Raw genomic sequence first — 22,817 nt, 5'->3', positions numbered from 1 at the left:
ACAGCTGAAAGTGTAAATTTTGAAGTAGGGATTGAATAATTTTGATTGAAATTAAAACATTTTTATTATTTTTTTTTGTTTTGCACACTTTCTGGCTTTTGTTACCTTTGTAACGGAAGCACAACAGCTTAAATCATGGTTGGACAATACAGTGTAGACCTTTAGAGCTGGTTAGACGTTTGTGCTGCTTTAGGGCGAGGGAGAGATTGGTAACATGTTGGTAATTAAGCTTTCTGCTTTTGTACTGGAGATGTGAAATGAGTGTAATGAAGCTTTCAGGGTTTTGTTTTCCTACATTGTCTTTCCAGTAATATCCGCATGTTTTTGGGGGGTTTCCAGATCAGCTTTTACAAGTGCTGTTCACTGTTTCGTTTTTTTTCTGCTTCTGCGCATTATTCAAAACGGAAAAAAATATATAAGATTGCAATTGTTCGGCTGGGTTCACATGGGGCGGAAATCCCGTGGAATGACCGCACCGAAAGCTGCAAGATCTCCGCGGGATAAGCGCAGCTTCAAAACCCGTGGCCTTTAGTCGCAGATTTTGGAGTGGCTTAGTCACCTGCATTTCCTATGCGGCCATCTCTCCTCATAGAGAGGCCGCTGCGGAAATGAAAAAAAGAATTGACCTGCTGCGTCTTTGTTTTCCGCGCCGCATGGCCGCAGCGTGTGGGCGAGATTTTTGCTCCCGGGATTAGGAGCCGTGGGCAGAATTGCCATACAAACATTTCGCATGGAAATTCCACGGTAATTCCGTCGCGTGTAAAGCCAGCCTAAGGGTTTCCCTAAGTCTGGAATAGTATGGCCATATGTTAGTTGCACCCAAGAAATTCTGGGAATGAGTCCTAGAGGTCAGATGTGTATTGGCTGAACCTGTTGAATTTATCTAATCGTGGCTTCCCAACTCAGGCCTTACCATTGGGTTAACCTGGCAGCTTCATCTGATCAATGACTTAAATAGTGGTGAGAGGAAAGAAGTTGCAAATTATAGCACAAAAATGGCTGTCATCATGCATACTCTTAATACTTGATAAATCCCTCTCATAACTTAAAAACCCCTTGTGGACATTGTAATTTTTGGGGGGGTTTCATTTTTTCCTCCCCGTCTTTTCAAAGCCACAGCTTTAGTTTTTTTTCTGTTGACTTTAGTCAGTTTGTTTTTGTAAAAACTTTTTTTTTTTTAATACCACTTAACCCCTTGTTACATTTTTATGTAAATCAGGGAAATGGTCCTGTTCCTGCATCCTTACATGTACCCAGAAATCGAGACTGCGATGAGCAGAGGAGACCAGTTGTAACTGACAGTGGAGGTCCTTGTACTTGGGCCTAGATCAGAACTAGGTCTGATCCCAACCGTTTAGCCAGGAGGCACTGACGGCAGCTTACCTCTCAGAGATTAAAAGGATTGGGTGTTGAAATGAAACATCCCTGACCTCATCTATCAGGTGGGAAAAGTCAAGCTGCTCCCATACACAATAGAAAGAAGTCGGGAGCTACCCTTCACCAGCGAGTTAGGATGAGTAAACGGTAATGTGTATGGGGGCAGTCCAAAAACATCCCAGCATCAACAAGCAGAGGATCCATAAAGCTTATTCACCAACCGTAACAGTGTTTGTTTCGGCTCGCATTAAGAAAAAGGCCAAAATGTCGCACGGTTTGGTCAATAAACTTTATGGGTTTTTGCATAGGAGAATTGCTGCATAGATAATATTGCCATTTTTTCTTCATACCACCTATAAAAATATTGAACAGAAAGTGATCAAAGTATTGTATATAGCCTAAAATTGTACCAGTGAAAACTGCAGCTCATCCTGCAAAACAACAAGTCCTCCTACAGCTATTTCAACAGAAAAGTTAAGTCAAGGCTCTCTGAATCAGGCGACAGTGTTTTTATCGTGTAAAAGTAGTAAAGAGGGGAAAAAAACTCTATAAGTTTTGATATTGCTGTAATCATACTGACCAGCAGAATGTTACATGTCATTTATACCACGGGGTAATCTTTTTTTTTTCTCCCCATCCCTCGTACCTTCCTACAAAATGATATACCATATATACTCGAGTATAAGCCTAGTTTTACAGCACATTTTTTAATGCTAAAAAAGCCCCCCTCGGCTTATACTCGAGTGAGGTAAAAAAAAAAAACAACAAAAACACCCCTGCAATACTCACCTTCCAGCCTGCGTCTGTGTCCCCGGCGGTGCGGCAAGCTGCTTGAGAATTCTGCCTGCTGTCATCTCCATGTTCAGCTTTGAATTCCCCCGCCGTCAGCGCTTTGTAGGTAAGCGCTGTGATTGGATTGAGGGACAGCCAATCACAACCGGCACTCGATCATTCACAGCCATTCAGTGGATGACAACACTGAATGGCTGTGATTGGTTTATCGAGTGCTGGCTGTGATTAGCTGGCGCTCAATCTAATCACAGCGCTTACTTACACTGGGCGGGGGAATTCAAAGCCGAGCAGGGAGATGACAGCGGGGAGAATTCTCAAGCAGCTTGCCACACCTCCGGGGAGACCATCACACCGGGGACACAGACGTCAGCTGGGAGGTGAGTATTGCATTTTTTCTTTACCTAGTATATACTCAAGTATAGCTAGGCTTATACTTGAGTCAATAAGTCTTACCAGTTTTTTGTGGTAAACTTATTGACTCGGCTTATACTCAGGTCAGCTAATACTCGAGTATATACGGTATGCCCTGATGTACTCTTTGCACAGCTTCTATATAACCCCACATTATAAATTTAAGGGGTTGCAACATTTCGGTACAACCCCTTCTCCAGTGAGGGACATAACAAATAAGCATATACTCGCCTCTGCGTAAATCGGGCAGTACTGCAGCTGCAGAGACAGAAGTGGGGGACCGAGCATCAGCGTGGGACACTGGGAGTGGGGAGAGGTGAGTATACTTATGTTACTCGCTGAGGAAGAGGTTGTACAAAGATAGTACAACTTGGATAACCCCTTTAATATATCGGTAAAGCCCCAAACAAAACTACTTGCTATACTGATAGATGAATATCTTAAGTGCTGCAGTTTCCAATATGGGGTTACATCTCTGAGGTTTCCGCTGTACTGGTGCTTCAGAAGCTCTACAAGTGCAACATGGTACCTGAAGATCAACCCAGCAAAATGTGTCCAAAAGCCAGATGGTTCTTCCCCTCAGCAATGTGCTCAGACAGTAGTCTGTGGCCACATCTATGGCATTGCTGTACCTGGGAGAACCCACTAGTCTGAACTAGTATCCTGCGGATCGGGCATCAGTAGTTGATTGTTGGGAGTCCACCGCTCAGGGTCGCCCTTGATCAGTTGTCGCTCAGCCTTCTGTGTGGACAGAGCCAGAAGCTAACAGCTCTATATACATCAGCGGCCTTGGTTGCTAATGAATGCTCACATTTATATGCCATCATTAATGCTAACGGTGTCCTTTAAATGAAGTCACAAACTGACCGCACTTCCTATGTCTACTTGCTAGCCCCCCGAGATGAGATTGCAAGGGGCTGTTTGGTTACCAGGGAATTCTGGGGCCTTGTCAGGGACCCCAGGCCTGTACTGGATTTCATTCTAGTAACTCCCACCTGTGAAAGTAAAATATACTGAAGTATATTGTACATGGCGGGACACAGAAAAGTAGCCCCATTACACTCTTAAAGAGCTGTTTAAAAGAAAATGTTTGGCCATATCGACCCATCACAGCACAGCTTTCATTTTTACCTCAGCAGTATAAGAAATGAAAGTAGCGCTAGGGGCTACTTTTCCGTGGCCTGTCCTGTATTTGCTTAGCAGATAAGCTAGTTCAGGTCCACTATGGGTGACTAAAAACTGTAAAAATAAGGTTAATAAAGGTTTTTGTTTTTTTAAACCCTATCTGTAACAAAAATATTAATTTTTAAAAGAAAAAACTATTCCCAGTCACATCCAAAAAAAAAGTCCAATTTATTACAATATCACATTATTTATCCCACATGGTGAACATTATCAGAAAAAAAAAACAGAATGTCAGAATTATTTTGTTTTTATTTTTTTTTGTTACTCCCATCTCCAAGGAAAAATGGAATAAAAAGCTATTGCTAAGGCTTATGTACCCCAACTCGGTACCAATAAATAGTACAGGTCACCTCGTAAAAAAATACGGCCTAATGCATCTGCTTGGGTAAAAAAAGAAAGTTATGAATTTAAGAATATGGCGAAAGCAATTATTATTTTTTTAGTTAAAGGTATTTAAGTAATCCTAAATGTACCTTTAAAAAAGTTAATATAAATTTGCTATACTTTGCTGTACTGCTCCACAGGATAAAGAGAACATAATTTTTACCATACTGGGTGCCATAAAAACAACCCCCCCAATAGCGAAATTGTGTTTCTTTTCCATTTCATCCAACTTCAACTTTTTAAAAAGTTTTCCAATACTTTATATCGTACATTAAATGGTGCTTTTTAAGAAATCCAACTTCTCCCGCAACAACAAGCCCTCATATTGCTATGTCACTGGGATAATAAAAAAACAAGACTTTTCTCCCGTTTAAAGTAGCAATGGAAAGAGGTTAAAAGAAAAATTCCTTTGTCCCTGCACCCTAAGCCCCATAACTGTGTTTCTGTTGACGGCCGTGTGAGGGTTTGTTTTTGTTTTTGCAAGCTGTAGTTTTTCTGGGTGCTATCTTTCTCTATGTGAGATAAACTCTGCAATATTCTACCGGTTCAGACTATTATGGACATATCAGTGCGATTTTAGGTTTTTCTTTTTCTTTACATTTTATATTTAAGAAAGAGAAGGGGGGGTGCGAGGGGACTGTCTTCAATTTTATTTATTTTCTTTAAAGAACCTGTGATCTTGGAACAGCAACATTAACTTACGGTGCTGTGATGGGGTGTCGGAAGATGATGTCATTCTTATACTCGCTCACCGATTCCTGTGACGATCACGCTGGGTGCGAATGTATGACACTTCTCTGAGTGATGTGCGCGCTCTCCCATAGGCTTGTAAGGAAGAACGTGTGCATGTTGCTCCAAGAGTCATATCTTCGTGTCCAGCACAATCTTCACCAGCGGGAACCGGGGAGTGGGAAAATATAGAAATTACATCCCCTGACTCCTCGTCACTTCCTGGAATGACACCATAACTTAGTTAATAGAAGTGTTCTTTTTAAACTTTCATTTTAGTGTGGTTTTTTTTTTTACGGTTCCACTAGGGTTGAACGTGATCACTAGGGTTGAACGTGATCACTTGACAGAACCCTCTTAACAGCTTAGTGGACTCAATCTTGACTGCGACAAGTGCAGAGTAAAGTGTTGCTGTTTGTAATCGGGCAGTCTGTCGGTGTTCCGTGCTGCCTGCGGTTCAGACTGCGTGAATCTCCTGACAGGTTCCATGTGATGCTGAATGTCCAACAATCCCACAGTGTTTTCTTGTGAAGTTTCTGCATTCCTGTTCCTGAGAGTATTTGGCTGGTGATCCACCGTACCTTCTGTTTCCTGCCACACAAGGTCTGCAATGGCCATAGAAAAACAAATATTACATTGTAGCTGTCACAGCCGAGTCAAAATATCAAAATTTTTAGACATTTTGTCTCCCTTGCTGGTAGAAAAGTAGTGACATTTTAGAGGAACTAATTTTAAGGCTAGAATAATCAGTTTAATGATATTGGTTTTCAGCGAATGATTTTATCTTAGCGTTTTGGATACGATAAATATTTTAATCACCTGCTGCATTGGTAGGAAAATGAATGCTGATAACGAAGTGCAAATAACGTGAGCAAGATAATCACAGCATCTGCACCTGTTGCCTGCAAATCAGGATATGACGAGCTGGAATGCAGAAGTTCAGCCAGATACCTTCTCCTAAAGCTCTATCGAGGCCTTCTAAGAAAATACTAGATGTCGTATTGCTGTATGAGCTGGGAAGTTGTCCCCAATGGTCGGGTATCGCATGACTGGGGATGGTGATTCGCAGTCCATGCTGGTCACATCAGCATGAAACACCCATAAAGGCAGAGATTTGTTTCTGAGTTAGACGTATTTCTTACATTTTTTTTAACCATAAATCTATAAAGTATGCAGAAATAAAATTGTTGGAATGTCTTATTAACCCCTAGTTAAGACCTAAGGGTGCAATGATTTTTTTGCAGGGGATTGTCATCTTGGTTTTCAAAAGTCATAACATTTATTTTGCATTTAATATAGTCATATCAGCGGTCTGTTTGCATGACAAGCTGTAGTTTTTGCTACCATTTTGGGGTGCATTTGTATTGTACAACTTGTATTCATTTTTTGGAGAGGGTGAAAAAACGCGAAGTCTGCCATTGTTCTTAGATTTTTTTTATTTTTATTTTTGCATTGCTGCAAAAGACCCATAACCTATTTTGTATGCCTTTTTATCACTTTTTATTACGTCTTTTTGGGAGGCAAGATGAGCTTAAAAGCATTTTAGCTTTTAAAAAAAATTGGCTATTCAGGATAAAAAGTGTGTTCAATTTATTGTATGGGTTGTTACAGATCTGACAATACAATGCCAAATGTGTTCTATGTGTGTTGTTTTTTTTTGTTTGCTTTCATAACAAAAAGGAAAAATGCAGTAATAGGGGGGTGGTCATTTTTTTTTTTCAATAAGGGTTTTTTTTCCTTACCCTTTTTTCACCTTTTTATGATCGCTCAGGTAGTACACTGCAGTACCTCTGCAGTGTATTGTATAATTTACTTGCCAGTAATTGTTGTGGCAGACTTGGAGGCCACTGTTAGGTCTTTGATTCTCATATTAGCCCATTGGCCCTCTGTGATTTTGTGGCGGAGTGCGGATGGCATCACAGAGCGGCTCCCTCGTCCTGTTAACTCTGTACATGCTGTGATCAACATTGATAGCGGCATGTAAGGAGTTAATTGTTGGGGATATTATTATATCTTGTCACCACCGGAAGTGTGGGTGGTGACAAGATACAGGCTACTTGACAGCATAGGCACTTCGCAAGTTTTTAATTGGCTGCAGGGCTGCCTTCCCCTGCTCAGGGTCTCAGGTCCCTTCACTCACTAAGAGCGGCTTCCCTGGCGGCACAGCGGCTTCTTCTCCGGCGGCGACAGCGGCTTCCCTGGGGGCCTCCCTGCACTGGCAGCATGTGGGACCAGAGAGCGGCGACATCGGGGACTCGGCAGAGGCTGTGGGGAAGGCTTGAGGGGTGCGGGGACACTGCAGTAAGACTGCACAGTGGGTGACAGTGAGGGAGGAGGACGCTGGGGGCAAGGCTGCAGAGGAAGGCTGGAGGGTTAGGGGACAGCGGTGGGTGACACTCCGGGTACAGCACTGGGTGACAGGGAGAGTGAGGGTGCTGTGGGAGGGAGGGAGAAGAGGGGAATGCTGGAGGAGAGTTAAGGTTAGAAGTGTTAAGAAGCTGGGGATGCCGCTCTTAGTGCCAGGACCTGAGAGCCCGAGCAGAGGGAGGCAGCCCTGCAGCCAGTTAAAACTAGGGGTGTCCCAGGGCTGTCAGGCAGCCTGTCTCCACCCACACTTGATGGTGACAAGATACAATAATACTATGGCTGGGTTCAGTGTTCTTACAGATCAGAGCTGTTGCAGTGGGTCGCTGGCTTCAGTCTCGCTGCTAATGGCGCAGGCTGAGCTCCTGAGCCCGCACTGTCATTGTGATGTAAGTGCATGGCATTTTGCGCTAACATCCTCCTGTCTGTGACAGATGTACCTTATGGGGCAGAAAAGCATTAAAGAACATTTATTTTTTGCCCCCTACTTTTTACATGTCTCTTTTCACGTATACCAGACTAATTCACGGCCTGTAATTGCTCAGAGTCTCTGTACTCCTTAGTAAGGCAGGACAGTACATAACCTTAACCCTTTCCAATCCAATTTCTATCCTGGTTTTCCTAGGGGGCTTACTCTTTTTCTGCCGTTCTACAATGGCGCTATCTGCTGGCTAAAGCCAGTACTGCGTGAGGGGACACGTTGGATAGGCTCTGACAGCAGAGAGGCTGTCAATATACAGTAAGAGAACCCCGACGGATGTCTTCCAACATTGGAGATGTACAGCCCTAAATTATAATGTCTTCAGACGTCAGACAGTGGATTGGAAAGGGTTAAGGCCCTTTTACACTGAATGATTATTTAAACAAGCGAAAATGTATGATCTAACCGTTCAGTGTAAACGCAGCCAGCGATCGAACAACAAGCTATGAAACGTTCACGGTTCGTTCATTTTATGCAGACATAAAAATCATCGTTGGTTCGTTCACTAATCGTTGGGTTTAAATACTGATTGTTCAGTCGCTCACATTCACTTATACAGTGACTAACCGATATATCTGGGTGATCTCCGACATCATTGACTTGTTCAAACAAGAAGTCGTTCACATTCACAAACTAACCAATTTGGACACAGAGTATTCTCCCTTGCCTACTTGATGTTTGTGTGGGGCTGTGCTAATCATCTTGCAGCTTGTTACTGCCTGAGTCGTACTGGTGTGTCTCCGGGTCACGATGCTAAGACGGCCCTTCACCCAGGACAATGTAAGGCTGTGGCTAAGATGAGACGTCTATAGGCATGTACTCTCACACCCTATGCTAGGTTTACACTTGACAAATGTTGGGCAAGCAATGCCCGACACTCGTTCCCACACATGCTAGCTCCCCTGCACCTGCACAGGAGCTAGCATCGTTGGCTCTCAGCGGGGAGGCTGCAGGAGATTTCTCTCCTCACGCTCCCTCACCTCTCTCCATTGACATAACATAGTAACTGTTCAGTACTCAGCAGCCGCTATTTAGACTGATACAGCATAAACGATGGATGATGAGCTGATCGCTCCTCGTTCAGTGTAACTAGCCGCTGTTCAATACTGAACGGCTGCTGTGTTATGTCAATGGAGATGGGCGGGGGAGCAAGTGGAGAGAAATCTCCTGCTGCCGCCCCACCCCGCTGCTGGCCGCTCTGTGAGCGAGCCAGCGATAGTAGCTCCCTTGCAGGAGCACGGGAGCGAGGACATACAGGGACGAGTGTCGGGCAGCGTTTGCCCGACATTCATCCCGTGTAAACCCAGCATTAGGCATCGGAACCATTGCCAAAGAAACCCATCCCGTGGCTGGTCTTTCCTGGATATCGGGCATGGCCCCTTGGCGATGGGGATACCAGTCTTACAGATTGGTAGTGGCACTGCCACCATGGACCAACGCAAGGATTTACAAATCTTCTGCAAACTTCATCACACTATTTTAACTGAACTATTTCCCCTTAAGTGGAAAGACGCCAAAAGGAAACTACAGGAACAGATAGATTTAAAACCTGCTCTTTCTAATGGCACATAGCAAAATAAAATTGCAAGTGTCCTGTTTGAGTTACAGGTGTTTAAAAAATAAATAAAAGGTAACATTTACAAAAATGCTTTTTTTTTTTTTCTTTTTTACCAATTTCAAAAAGGAAGCCGGTTTAACTGTGTTTTGGTCGGCACTTCTACTACTCACTGGCCACCTTCCAGCTTATTTAAGTGATTTGTTGATGTTATAGGTTCCTAAACTTAGGGACAATTTTGGCGCGACAACATTTAGCAGCCACTTTGGGCCTTATTAGCCACCAAACCAGGGAGCCCTGCCTGTACAATTTTTGAATTCTACACAAATGGCTAACACCCAGATGCAGCGAGTTAGCTTGCTTAGATCAAGAACAATGGCTACACAAACCAGCTGGCTTGTGAAAATTTGTTTTTTGAAAACTCAGGTAAAATTTAATATAAAAATGTTATTTATACAATTGGTCATTTTCTGATGACACATTGCCTTTACATTGTATAAAGGGGGTTTCGGAGAACTCCAAACATTGGTGGCAGTGGGGGGATGAAGTATATAAAATAAACTCACCTGCCGCCACTCCCTGGCTGCCGCTACCCTGCTCTTCTATTTGTATCAGCTTCACCGATCATATGGGTTATTTACCCACGTGACTGTTGCAGCCAGTGGGAGGCTGTCAGGGACATCATCAGTAGCAGCTCGTAAACCTGCCTCAGGGCTTCTATGTTGACGTTGGATGGCAGTCCGGCACCATGGTGAATATATTACTTTTATATAGTTTTGCGCACAGTGTGAAGCCCATGCTTTCCAATGGGTTCTTTCAGGCTACAAAACCTCTCTCATGTAAAAGAACCCATTGGAAACAACGGGCTTCACATTGTAGCGATGATTATGTAACCCGTCCAGATACAGCCTAAAAGTGATATCTTGGGAAACCCCTTTAAGATATCTACAAGTATGTCACTGTGGTGTGAAATTATCTGTGATCTTGGTGAAGCAGTCAGGTACAGTTATTACTACTTTGGGTTGCTTCATAACTGGGGGAACGAAGTGCCAAATTTCAGTTATTGAAGTTAAAGGGGTTTCCCCACAAAGCAAACAGATGTGGTTATAATTAGGACAGCATGTATTCCCCAGTGCAACGCTACCTGTCAGCTAGTGTGACCTAGGTTTACTGCATGTGCTTAGCTTCTACTTAATGTTTATGACATGTTTCAGTGATGTTAATGGAGCCCATAGAAGTCCATGGACATGGCCAAGCATGTGCAGTAATAATCAGTGCAACTGTTCACACGGCTGTAGGTGTTTCTACGTGCGCCCAACGGCGCCGTAAAAACGCATGCACAAATCTAACGCTTGTGTGCCCGTTCAGATGGGCAGAAGCCGGCACATATACGCCGAGGGTGCAATGCCTTACCTCTCCCTCGTTGGCTCTCTCCCCCTCTTCTCCCCTCCGACTGTTTGCAATGGCTCCCATAGGGGTCTATGCAGCGACGAACATATTCCAGCCAGGAAAATAGTGCCAGGACGTAAAAGCACCTGGCACTATATTTGCCGTCCGGCTGCTTTTATGCGTCAGGAGTACGCCTGTGTGATCTGATGCATTGGAATCCAAAGCATGAGATGGTAGCGTATATATCGGCCAGCTGTGAAAACAGCGGTGGATATATGCTTGTGTGAATAAGCCCTGAGCATGAAAGTGTATGGCAGACCAGAACCATGATGTGTCTCCAAATTTATCTGAAAACCGGACATAAGACAAAAGGTGTTTAGTCGCCTCAGAAACTGTGCAATATCCTTCACTGAAGTAATTGACAAAGTAGTTTTATTTTTGGTAAGGCACTTTTATGAAGGCATTCTTGCGGGAATGGGAAGAATTCCATGTTTACGAGGCTTTCCGCAGACGTCAGGTTATGATCCTTCTACTCTAGATAAATTCAGTAAAGCAGAAAATAGCGGGTTGGATTACATAGATGTCTTATTGTAGCTGTATTGTGACGGTCTGATAGAAGTGGCCCAGTAAAAGAACCTGCAGACTCATCCAGCAGTTTATCACTGGCTCTTACAGAACACAGCCGGCGCTCCATTGTGACGCACAGCAAGAAATATCTGATGTGAAGGGAGCAGCAGCTGAAGACTAAAGTCATTGTTAACAACATGTATCTGTAGCCATGCTAAATAAACCTACATTTGTTAATCTTTCCGCCAATTGTTGGAAATATTTATTAAATATATTCGGATTTCTGTGACGGTAGTGTAAAAATAAATATTTTTCTTTTTTTGCACGCAGTTTGTGTTTTCTACACCCTTTTATAGGCGCTCTGGGTTATCTGTCTGATTAACTCTTTGTGAAGCCCAGTTATACTTATTAGCTTTGTGATACTGCAAAAAGAAAAAAAGGCATTTTGGTATGAAAGATTGTGTCCTCCATTATAGGTTTTGTGAACTTGACCCTTAATTCATAATTAATTATTTGGGGCTTGTTCCCATAAGAGTAGGAGGTTCTAGTTGGAACCTCCATCGCTGATTTCCGCTTTAATAAAAAAAAAAGAGATGAAACCACACGGCATGCTGCACTATTTCAACTTGTAAAATCCTGGATGGCTCAATGGAAACCAAAAAGATCCCATCCCATCCGATTCTATTCATTACAAATATTTTAGCGCAGTTAGGTTCTGTCATCAGATGGCTCTGTTTGGCCAGGGTTTAGTGTTTTCCTCAAACTAAGCAGGAAAATGGAAACCCTAGCACTAGTGTGAACAAGCCCTTATAATTAAGTTTACAATGTAAAAAATTCTGCGCTCAGCCAATCACAGGCAGCGCTCAGCTGTCATTCATTGAATAGCTGAGTGCTGCCTGTGATTGGCTGAGCTTTCAGCCAATCAGATACAGCTCTTTCAGCAGGCGGGGATTTTAAATCCCTGCCTGATGAAAAACTTCAGAGCAGTGCAGGGAGAAGACGTGGTTACAAGTGGCTGAGCCGCGGCAGAGAGGTGAGTGTATATATATTTTTTTACACGCTATGAATGATTTTCAGGGATGGGCTGAGCATTCCGAGAAGACAACAGCTGTATGCAGAAAATAGAGGTCCCGCTTGTCCTCTGCATACAGCGTGAGCCATCATTTACACACTTATGCAAAGTGAACGCTCGAAACGGTCACTCAAACTGCCGTTTGAGGGCATTTTGAGCAATCATCTTGCCGTGTAAATACACACAACGATTATTGGTCAAAAAATAATCGTTATGTCTAAATTAGGCATAACTCATTAAATCATCATTGTGGGGCTAATGAGCTGAACTATATGGACATATGTTTTTTGGGGGTTTTTTTTCCCTGCCCAACATACTATGTTACATTTTTGTTTCCAAGCAATGAAATCCTTTTATAATTCGGAAGGTCTTGCATCATCTTTCTCTGTAGTGAAAGGTAATGGAGAACAGTAGATGTAGGAAGACATGTAAATCAAGCGATCGTCTACATAGAGAGCACGTTTGTGGTGTTCCTGCCCAGCGGTTCCACCCACATTCAGTAGGTGTCCTCTGTGGACTCCTGGGAATGTTTGTTATTATTTCTGTTGAAAAGTTAAGTGGATGAGCAATTGTACTGGAGTATCAGCTGGAGTAATGTAACGTATACTGACTCGGGGGACGGGGAGGGAAGGGTGGGGATTGTACTTCACTAGCACTGGCAGATCCCGCAGTTTGTGGATTCTATGCTCTATTTCATTCCTATTCTTTTAATGGTTTGTACACTTTGATCTAATGAATGCAAGTCTTTAAAGGGTTATATTATGAGGACAACAGCTGATCACCAGAGAATACAAGGCTTCCATTAAGAAAGGGCTTGTCTTTGAGACAACCTCCTTTTAATTCTAGACATAGCATGTCAGTCTAGAAAAGTGTGTTTCTCCTGCTTCAACATTTTCAGATGGGATTTTCTGTTTCAGTAGGTAAAAAGGGGAGATTCACAGTAAATTGTTTGTAAACACTGTTTTGTGGAAGAGTCTTCTTGAGTTCTGACCTCATCATTGAACACTTTTCAAGTTTGTTAGAATGAAAACTTTTTAAAGCATAACTGCACGTTTAAAGTTTTGACCAGTGGGGATCTGGGTGCTGAGAACTCCGCTGATTGCTCAGATGAAGGTGCTGTAGCGCTTACCTAAGCACTGGTTCTCTGTCTTCGTTGCCTGACGGCTTCTCTTGGCAGCTGAAGACCAACACATAGATGTCTATAGAAGTCTCTGTGTGTGCGTTAAACTGCTCAGAGGAGCTGACGGGCAGCGAAGAGAGCCAAAGGGCCATAGTGATCGGGTGAGTGCTCCAGCCCCTCCAATTAGGCGATCAGCAGGTCTCGGCACCCGGCTCCCCACTGATAAAAACTTTTGACATGTTGCTCTGACAGGATCTTATAAGACTTGCGATATATGATGGAACTACTGACCAATCTAAGATCTTGCTTTTCTTTTCACTTTACATATGGTGGAGGAGCACTGACTATCACTATGAATATAGAAAAGTGGGTCTTCGCTCAGTTATCATAAGGTTGTTATATAACTGAATCTGTCCCCTACATGTAATAACACAAACCCACCTAATAACCCCCACTCTATGTAGCACATAGGAAATCTTTGAAGGGTTGTCTCACAATGGACATTTTTCACTTATTCGCAGGATAGGCGATATGCCTCATCACTATGGAGAGCTCATAAAGTTCTATTGTGCGACACCCCCTTATAGGGTAGTAGTCTGATAATGACAAGGTGTTGCCTATCCACAGTTGTACAGCGCTCAGCTATATCTAGCAGTCATGTAGATATTCAGTGTGCAAGTTGAGCTGCTGTTCCATTTAAACAGACACAAGACCCCTGTTCCCATGATTGGTGGGTACATGGGATGGGTGAAAAGTTCTCATTTTAGAAGTACTACTTTTTTAAGCTTTGTTTTCAGCAAAGGAAAAAAAATTACTGAAACTTCCTGTCACTTATTTTCTTTCCGGTTTGGAATAGGTGGGACATGCCCTGTTTAACATTTTGTAAAAAGAAATATTTATGTACTGACACACATGGTGCAACTGCTATTTGTCCTAAGTATTCCAGTTAAAGGTTCTTACTAGATCTTGCTGTATGAAACAATAGGGAAGAAACCTATTTTAGGCTTCTTTTTACTGTTACAACTGTGACCAAATGGTCATTAGCTCGCCTGTAGTGTGCACCAACTGTGCCAATATTTATCTAGCAACTGTCCGAATGCCATCAGTTGCCGTTCCATCAGACTCCCTTGATATCATTTTCTATTCAGTCACTAAGAGGCTTTCCTGTTCTACCTAGTAAGACAACAACAATCTATCTTACTTTACTTTCACCAGTTGTTCAGAGCAGGGAAACGGCACCCCCTGACTGAAGAGTTCCATCTTATGACGGAACCAAACGGACCCCTATTGACCATAATGTGGTTTGTTCAACAGCCAGCAGTCCAACATTTTTACGGAATTTACAGGACGAAAGGGGTTGTTGCTTTCAGAATTAGTTGTACTTTTTCCATTTTTAACCACTAAAGACTGAAGCCTAACACGTGTGAACACGGCCTAATCTATTCGGTCAGGCATGTTGTTTTTTTTTTTTAATCATCAGAATGGGTTTTGGTAATACTGAAAATAATTCAGTAACCTGATATGAGGAAAATTATTTCGGAGCAAAATTCTCTCAATATAGGTTAAAGGGAACCGGTCACCAGTTGTCTGTCCGTTAAACCTATATCGGTGCTTCAATAGTGACATTGCAGGCTTTCCTGGACTGCCTTTGTTATCAACGTTAGACACCTGTATAATCGCTATAATCCTCCTGCACTGTATGTAAATGCGGCCTCTTCTGCCCCGTGTAACGTAGTTGGTGTCCTCCTCGCACTGCTTGGAAATCTCGCACCTGTACTGTGTGGTTGGCTCCCGATGCAAGCGCAGACTAGCTACTGATGGCATATATGTGCATGCCCCGGTAGCCGCCTGCACAGCCCAGGTGCAAGTGGTGAGCAGATCACGCCAACTATGTTGTCCATATCACAAGTGCGGAAGAGGCGGGCTTTGTCGAAAATATACTGGTTGGGAAGATGGTCTGGCCCACCCGCTGCACCACTCGGCTGCATATGCATACACTACGCAATATTTTCAAACAGCGATTTTACAAGGCTGGGCTCACACAGGGCAGAAATTCTGCAGTAATCTCGCGGAATGTTCGCATTGGAACCGCGCGGAATTTCTGCAGCTGAAGTCCCGCAGCTTTTTGAAACCTGCTTATTCTACTGCGGCCATCTCTCCCAATAGAGAGGAGAGAGCCCACAGTGGAAACGGCGATACGATTGACATGCCGCGGCTTTGAATTCCGCGAAGCATGTCAGTTTTAGAGCGGCTTGGCCGCCCTGAACTGTCCGCAGCGTGTGGGCGAAATTTTTGCAACTCTCTGCCACTTTGCTGCTTAGTCTCAGACTTAAGATTGCAGGCAGAATTTCGATGTGAAAAGTCCGCACGGAAATTCTGCGACGATTCCGCCCTGTGTGAACCCAGCCTAATGCTTTAAATAACAACAAAGGCATTATGAGAGAGCCTGCAACATCAATATTGTAGTGCTGGTATTGGTTTAATGCATGAAACTGTCTTCAGATTCCTCTGACCAGCATGCCCAAAGCCTGGAAAGGAACGGTTACTTTTAGTATGGTTAGTCTGCTGTCACACGTGCAGGTAATGCTCGGCTCCTTTTCATGCAGTTTTTGGGGCTAAAACTAGAAGTGACCCGGACCTCTTCCTTTTCCTCCATGATCCAGTTATGATATGAATGTGTCTATTCATAAACCCCATCTGCGGTGGATAAGGGGTCCGATCTGAAGCTATGCTGCCCCATATGCCATGAGGTGTGATGCCCTGGCCAGCAGTAACGTTCTCAGCAAATTGTGCTCCAGTAGCTCTCCTATGGGATTGTTTCAGATGAGCTAGCCTTCACTAACCACCCTACAGCACCCACTATATTGAAGATTCTCTGAACCAGTTGTCTATTCATCACAATTTAGTTGTTGTCAAAGTCCTTCATATCCTTTCCTATTTTTCATCCCCCCCCCCCCCCCCACGCATGAACTTCAAGAACTGACTGTTCTCTTGTTGCTTAATAAATGCCACCCCTTGACGGGTGCCATTGTCACAGTCTAATGGTTACTGGCTTCACCAGTGCCTTGATGTTATGGTTGTGAGTGACCTGTGTATGTCTTATTTGTAAAGATCATCTTGGTGAACATTTGCACACATTGTATATGCTCTGCTCCAGCTACTTTGGGTTAATTAGTGAATTGTATATGATTGTAATGTAATAAGGTTTTTCTGTCCACTTGCTTTGTTAGGAATGAGAGAAAATATGTGGAAAGATTCTGGAAAGAAGTGCAAGTTGGTGACTTTATACAGCTGCGCTGCAATGAGATCATCCCCGCTGACATACTGCTGCTCTCATCCAGTGATCCAGATGGGCTCTGTCACATAGAGACTGCAAATCTGGACGGGGAGACCAACCTGAAACAAAGACAAGTGGTAAAGCAATTTTCAGAGCTGGTAAGAAAGCATCTTCTCTTCCTCCTAGTGTAGTAATAGGATTTGGCTTTGGTCATCAGACTAATAATCTTACATCTAGTTCTCTAACATCACGTGACAGACAGATTCCAGAAGGGATGGGTATATATTTTACTTATATTGAGGAGGAAATGCATTTGATTTGTTTTCCTGTTGGAATCTGTTTGACACACTTAAAAGACAATGCTTTGTATCGGCCACTGCTGACTGCGCCTAGCATTGTCTTCATGCAAGGTCCATAACCCACTTTGCTGAACAAATGGCAGACTATTCAGATTATGCATCTACTGGGTAGAACCTGGTGCCACCAAGTGACATATGGGCAAGTTCTACACAATAGAAGGTATATGCTTGGAAGCAGATGCAGAATATGTATATTTTGATCACCTATCTTGTAGGTGTATTCATGATGGTTTGTGATCATCTTAGAAAAAATTGTTTAACCCTTTCCAATCCACTGTCTGACGTCTGAAAACATTCTGATTGAAGGCTGTACAGCTCCGATGTCGGAATACGTCCTGCAGGGTATTCTTACTGTTAATTACTGGCAGCTCTGTTGTTGGGGGCCTCTCCAGCATGCCCCATACCGCAGTACTGGCTCTAGCCAGCAGATGGTGCCGTTGTATAATTGCAGAAAGAGAAAACCTCCTAGGAAACCCCGAATCCAAAATTGGATTGCAAAGGGTTAATTTGCCATCCAGATTGGGCCATGAATCTATAACTTTGCCTATTTGAATGTCTCTGTGAGTTGTTTCAAATGAACCGCAAGAATTGGAATCTACAACCTATTTCTGAAATGTGTAATTTAACACATGCAGCCTGTCCAACACTTGTAACCCTTTCCAATCTAGTGTCTGACCTCAACCAACATTGAGATTTCCTTGCATAGCCCCCATGTCAGACGAGGTCTGACACATGTTTCCAAAGGCTGGCTTAGACGCAACGATTATCGCTCAAAAAATCGGGGTCGCTTGTCATCTGCATCCAGCTGTTCCTCGCTCAGAGGGCCCGGTTGTTATACAGCCAGGCACTCCGAGTGGAGGATGCAGAAGACAAGCGGGGTGTCCCTGCTTGTCTTCTGCATCCAGCTGTTCTTCGCTCAGAGCACCTGGCTGTTATTCAGCCGAACGCTCTGAGTGGGGGATGCAGAAGACAAGCAGGGCCACTTGTCTTCTGCATCCAGCTGTTCTCTGCTCGGAGTGCCCGGCTGTTATACAGCTGAACACTCCGAGCGGGGGATGCAGAAGACAAGCGGAGTGTCCCCGCTTGTCTTCTCCATCCAGCTGTTCTCTGCTCGGAGTTCCCGGCTGTTATACAGCCGATCACTCCGAGCAGAGGATGCAGAAGACAAGCGAGGTGGCCCCACTTGTCTTCTGCATCCCGCTGTTCTCCACTCAGAGCGCCCGGCTGTTATACAGCCAAGCGCTCTGAGCGGGGGACGCAGAAGAAAAGCAGGGTCGCTTGTTTTCGGCATCCAGCGCTCTAAGCGGGGTATGGAGAATACAGCTGGACAGCTGTGTTCTTCATACCCAGCCTGTCATCAGGGAACGGGATACAGCTGAAACGATAGTATCAGCTGTATCCCGCTGTGAATTCCTGATAACTGATCGCTAATCGTTCAGCATGCTGAAAGATCAGCGGCGGCTTAATGAAAACTGCATGATGTCAGTGCAGTTAGACACAACGATTATCACTCAAAAGATGGCTTTGAGCAATTTTTGAGTGAAAATCGTTGTATATAAATCATCCTTAACACTAAGCAGAAGAGAGGTCCGAAATCGAAGTTCTCTTCTGCATATGTATATTACAGTATGCATAAGAGAACTCCGACAGACCTCTTTTCTGCTTAGTGTGATCTTATATACATATGTATTATATATGTATATTATACATACATATGCAATATACATATTAACTTACGTTTAATTTTCAAAACATTTGCTAATAAAATCATCCTGACAGATCATTTTTATATGTTTCTGTTGAGCAATTCCAAGTAATCCACAACATGTGTTTTCCCACCCAAAATAAATTAGAGCTGGGGAGTGTGCTGGTGGCAGTGAAATTGGATTGGAAAGGGTTAAAGGGTCACTCCAGCGAAAACATGTTTTCCATCCTTGCCCCTTTCAACCGATTTGTCACATTCCAGTAGTCCCCTCCGTATTGCAGGCACTTCTATACAGTGCTGCCCCCTGTCTGATGCATATCAAGCAACATCTTGATGGTTTAGATTTTTCACTTTTTGTGATGCATCAGCACAGCATTAGCTAGAGGCTATACCATTTCTGCCTGCTGCATGGACAGTTTAATTATCATTACTTTCTATATTCACCTAAATAAGCTACTGGCCATAAATAAGGTAGTCAGGAGGATGAGCTGTAATCTCCTCTATTATAACTGTGTGATAGGAACTGTGTGATCAATCAGTACTTGTGATAGGAGTGTCTGTGTCCCCCCTCTAGGCAGTTTTTTGTGGTAGGTTCCATGTAACCGCATCATATGGACTGAGAAATTGACTAGTTTTTGACAGCATAACCTCAAGTAAATCTAAGCTGGTCAGAATTGAAATTGGGTGACATCACATGACCATTTTAGGAGAAAGAGGCCAGGAGTTACAGATAGAAAGGAATAACTAATCAAGGAAACAAGGATGGCTACATGATGAATGAAGAAAATAAAATCACTGGAGTGGCCTTTTAAATGTCAGGTTTAGCCTCATAACTTCGTAGTACCTATAAAGTAAAAAAAACAAAAAGTACAGTACCTTACAAAAAGGTGTGAAGCCTCAGTAGGGAACAACTGACTGTTTGAGACTCAACACCCAATAGGAGAGACAGACATTGTTTATTCCCTACATCATTGAACACAGCACTGCTGCTCATGACCACCAGCCACACTGTATGGGCTGGAGCTTCAGTCGGCATTAACTCTGTGCAGGGGAAAATTAGAAGGGGATTCAGTAGTGCAGCCCCCTCAGGATCGATGGTGGTCCTAGACGTCGCATCCCCACTGATCATAAAGCGAGGGCAGCGCCGTGAATGCGGATAGTCACCGCTGACCGAGGGTCAGGGAGAAAGAAGTTCTCCCTTCATCAATATACAGTGTTCGGTGTATTCTTTGCTCACTTCTGTGCACCAGATGGCATCACATTTTGTATGCTGTTTTGGCCAATTGTAAAGTGAAGACAACCCCATTTGTAAAGTGAAGCCGATTCTCTCACTACTGATGATTCTCTCACTACTGATTATAAGTTATTGACAAAGAAAGTCACATTTGGACACTTATGAGGGGGCACACAAAAGAAACAGGAATTAATATGTTGTGCAGACACAAGGTACGGCCGTGGGGGCGACATTCACCCCATGTTATGCAAATTTAGGAGCATTTGAAGCTTAATATTTTATCCTTATATTATCTTTAGGTGTTTTATTGATGACATTTTATTAATATAGGATGGGGGAAAAAGAGAATTAGAACAGTTCATTGTTGATATAAATGTAAACCAATATAATTCAGAATTCACAGGAAATATCAGTCCATTTCAGGCCACATTTTTAGATTTGGAATTGTATTTCAATAAGGGAGAAATTGAAACAAAAACTCACTTTAAGGCGGTGGATGCCAACAGCTATCTAGACTTCCACAGCTGTCATGATAAGTGGAAGCTGAACAGTCGGTTCCTAAGAAATAGATGAAACTGTTCCTCATTCGATAATTTTAACGAACAGGCCTATATCTTAAAAGACAGATTCAAGAAAAAAGGGTACCCACCAAGATTAATAAATTGAGCATACCAGAGAGCGTTTGACTATAACGTCAAAGAGATGAATAGATCTGATTTATAGGACCTCTTTTATTACATAGTGAAATAAGAAGAATCCTAGAGAAACATTGGGGTACAACTTAATAAACATAGGTCCAATATAAAGAATGGTTTTGGTAAACATAGCATATCCCACCATTTTTTACATGCTCAGGATAAAGATCTGTTAAAACTGTGTTACCCCGTTGGAGCTAGTAGAATCAAAGTGCGTTTAAACAGTTAAAAATGGAGATTTATTGTTGGGCTGCTGGCCCCCAGCCAACAGCCAAAATGAAGTTTTGGAGAAATTTTAGCAAATGTTCAATTATGATGGTATATGGATGTAATGATATGGCTGGTTGTTCTGGTGTGTGTGTGTTTGTTTTGTTTGTTTGTTTGTTTTTGTTTTCCTTCTTTCATCAATTTTAAAAGGCAGTTTTCTTAGTATTAATTTATATATTAATGTTTGAAAAAAAGCCCTTTTTGGTACCGATGGATTAAATATTATCCATTCATTATGTATGTTTTAACGACTGCAGTATGTTCATTTAGTGAGGTATGATCTATGTGAAAATTCATAGAGGTCAATTATTTTAGAAGGTAACTTTTTTTTTTTTGTATTTATATATTGATGGTTTTAAAAATAATCCCTTTTGTACTGGTTGATTAAGTATTACCCATTTATCATGTGTGTCTTAATGATTGTATATATGGTTGTATAGAGATAGATCTAATATGTGTGGAGGGTGGAGCGCAAGATGCGTTCCACGGTATAATAAATTGCACACCCTATGGCTGTTTTGCGGATTCTCCGTGGAAACATACTTTTGATGTTTTTGTGTTAAAAAATTGCATGTAAATGTCCCATTAGTCGCTGAATTGTAGAAATCTATGGTTCGCAGAATGTTGGACATTTGGCAATGACTGCCACGTGTTCGCTACGTTCTTAATTTGTTGCTTATTTTTCCCAAGTTGTGTTTTTTCCTTTTTGGTTGTTTTCTCTAAATAAAAATAAAATAACAGTCATTGTTTTTGGTTGTTTTCTGTGTATTTTCCCACTGTTTTGTACTGGGCACTCTTGTTGGTGCACATTTGTAGAATATAGTGATGCAATCAGTGATGGAAAATGCAGGGCTGCGGGTCACTGTAGCCTGCTGGCTTTTGGGAGTAGCCACTCATGTCTGCTTTGTTACATTAAACATGATCACAGCAGGTGTCCGTGACTGGTAACAATAGCGCCAATATATTTTATTCAGCGAGAGCACGTTTCAGGAACTTCACCTAGTGACTAAAGCTCCCTGGAATATCCGAGGTTTTAGGAGTACGTGGTAGGTACCGCTACATTGCAGTCTATTATTCTAGAAGATAACAAACTTTCAAACAGAAGACCTATTAGACACACCCTTAGGCCGGGCTCACACAAGCGTAATTTAAAAGCGTATTACACAGTGAATGGAGCCAACTTGATTTTTATTGATCCAATCACACTTGCATATATATATTGCATATATTACACGTGTAAAAAAAGAACGTAGCATGTTCTATATTAAGGCCCATTTAGACACAACAATTATCGCTCAAAATTCACTCAAAAGCCGTCTTTTTAGTGATAATCGGTGTGTAACTGCACTGACATCGTGCAGTTTTCGTTCTCCCGTCGCTCATCGTTGTCTTTCAGCGTGCTGAAAGACAACGATGAGCCTTATCAGGGATTCACAACAGGATACAGCTGATACTATTGTTTCAGCTGTATCCCGCTCCCTCATAACAGGCTGTGTATGAAGAACAGGGCGGTCCAGCTCTGTTCTCCCTACCTGGCACGGAGCGCTTAGCTGTATAACAGCCGGGAGCTCTGTGCAGAAAACATCTGGATGCAGAAGACAAGCGGGGACACGCCGCTTGTCTTCTGCATCCTCCACTCCTAGCGCTCCGCAGTATGACAGCCAGCGCTCAGAGCCGGGAGACAGCTGTATGCAGAAGACAAGCTGGGACACGCCGCTTGTCTTCTGCATCCTCCGCTCCCAGCGCTCGGCTGTATGACAGCCAGCGCTCAGAGCCGGGAGACAGCTGTATGCAGAAGACAAGCTGGGACACGCCGCTTGTCTTCTGCATCCTCCGCTCCCAGCGCTCGGCTGT

The 22,817-nt window shown here is 43.0% G+C and overlaps 1 protein-coding gene across 1 annotated transcript in view; it reads left to right on the top strand.

Moving 5' to 3' along the window:
* ATP10A (ATPase phospholipid transporting 10A (putative)) overlaps positions 1-22,817 on the top strand; it is a 147,652-nt gene that overhangs the window by 30,748 nt on the left and 94,087 nt on the right. The window contains exon 2 of the mRNA XM_066579259.1: positions 16,657-16,861. Within this exon, the coding sequence (XP_066435356.1) occupies positions 16,657-16,861 (205 nt within the window). The remainder of the gene's footprint in view (positions 1-16,656; positions 16,862-22,817) is intronic.

This window comes from Eleutherodactylus coqui, chromosome 1 (genome assembly GCF_035609145.1).
Source record: "Eleutherodactylus coqui strain aEleCoq1 chromosome 1, aEleCoq1.hap1, whole genome shotgun sequence".
In the NCBI taxonomy this organism is placed as follows: Eukaryota; Metazoa; Chordata; class Amphibia; order Anura; family Eleutherodactylidae; genus Eleutherodactylus; species Eleutherodactylus coqui.
The sequence above is the reverse complement of the archived record's forward strand: the minus strand, read 5'-3'. Positions and strand labels throughout refer to the sequence as shown.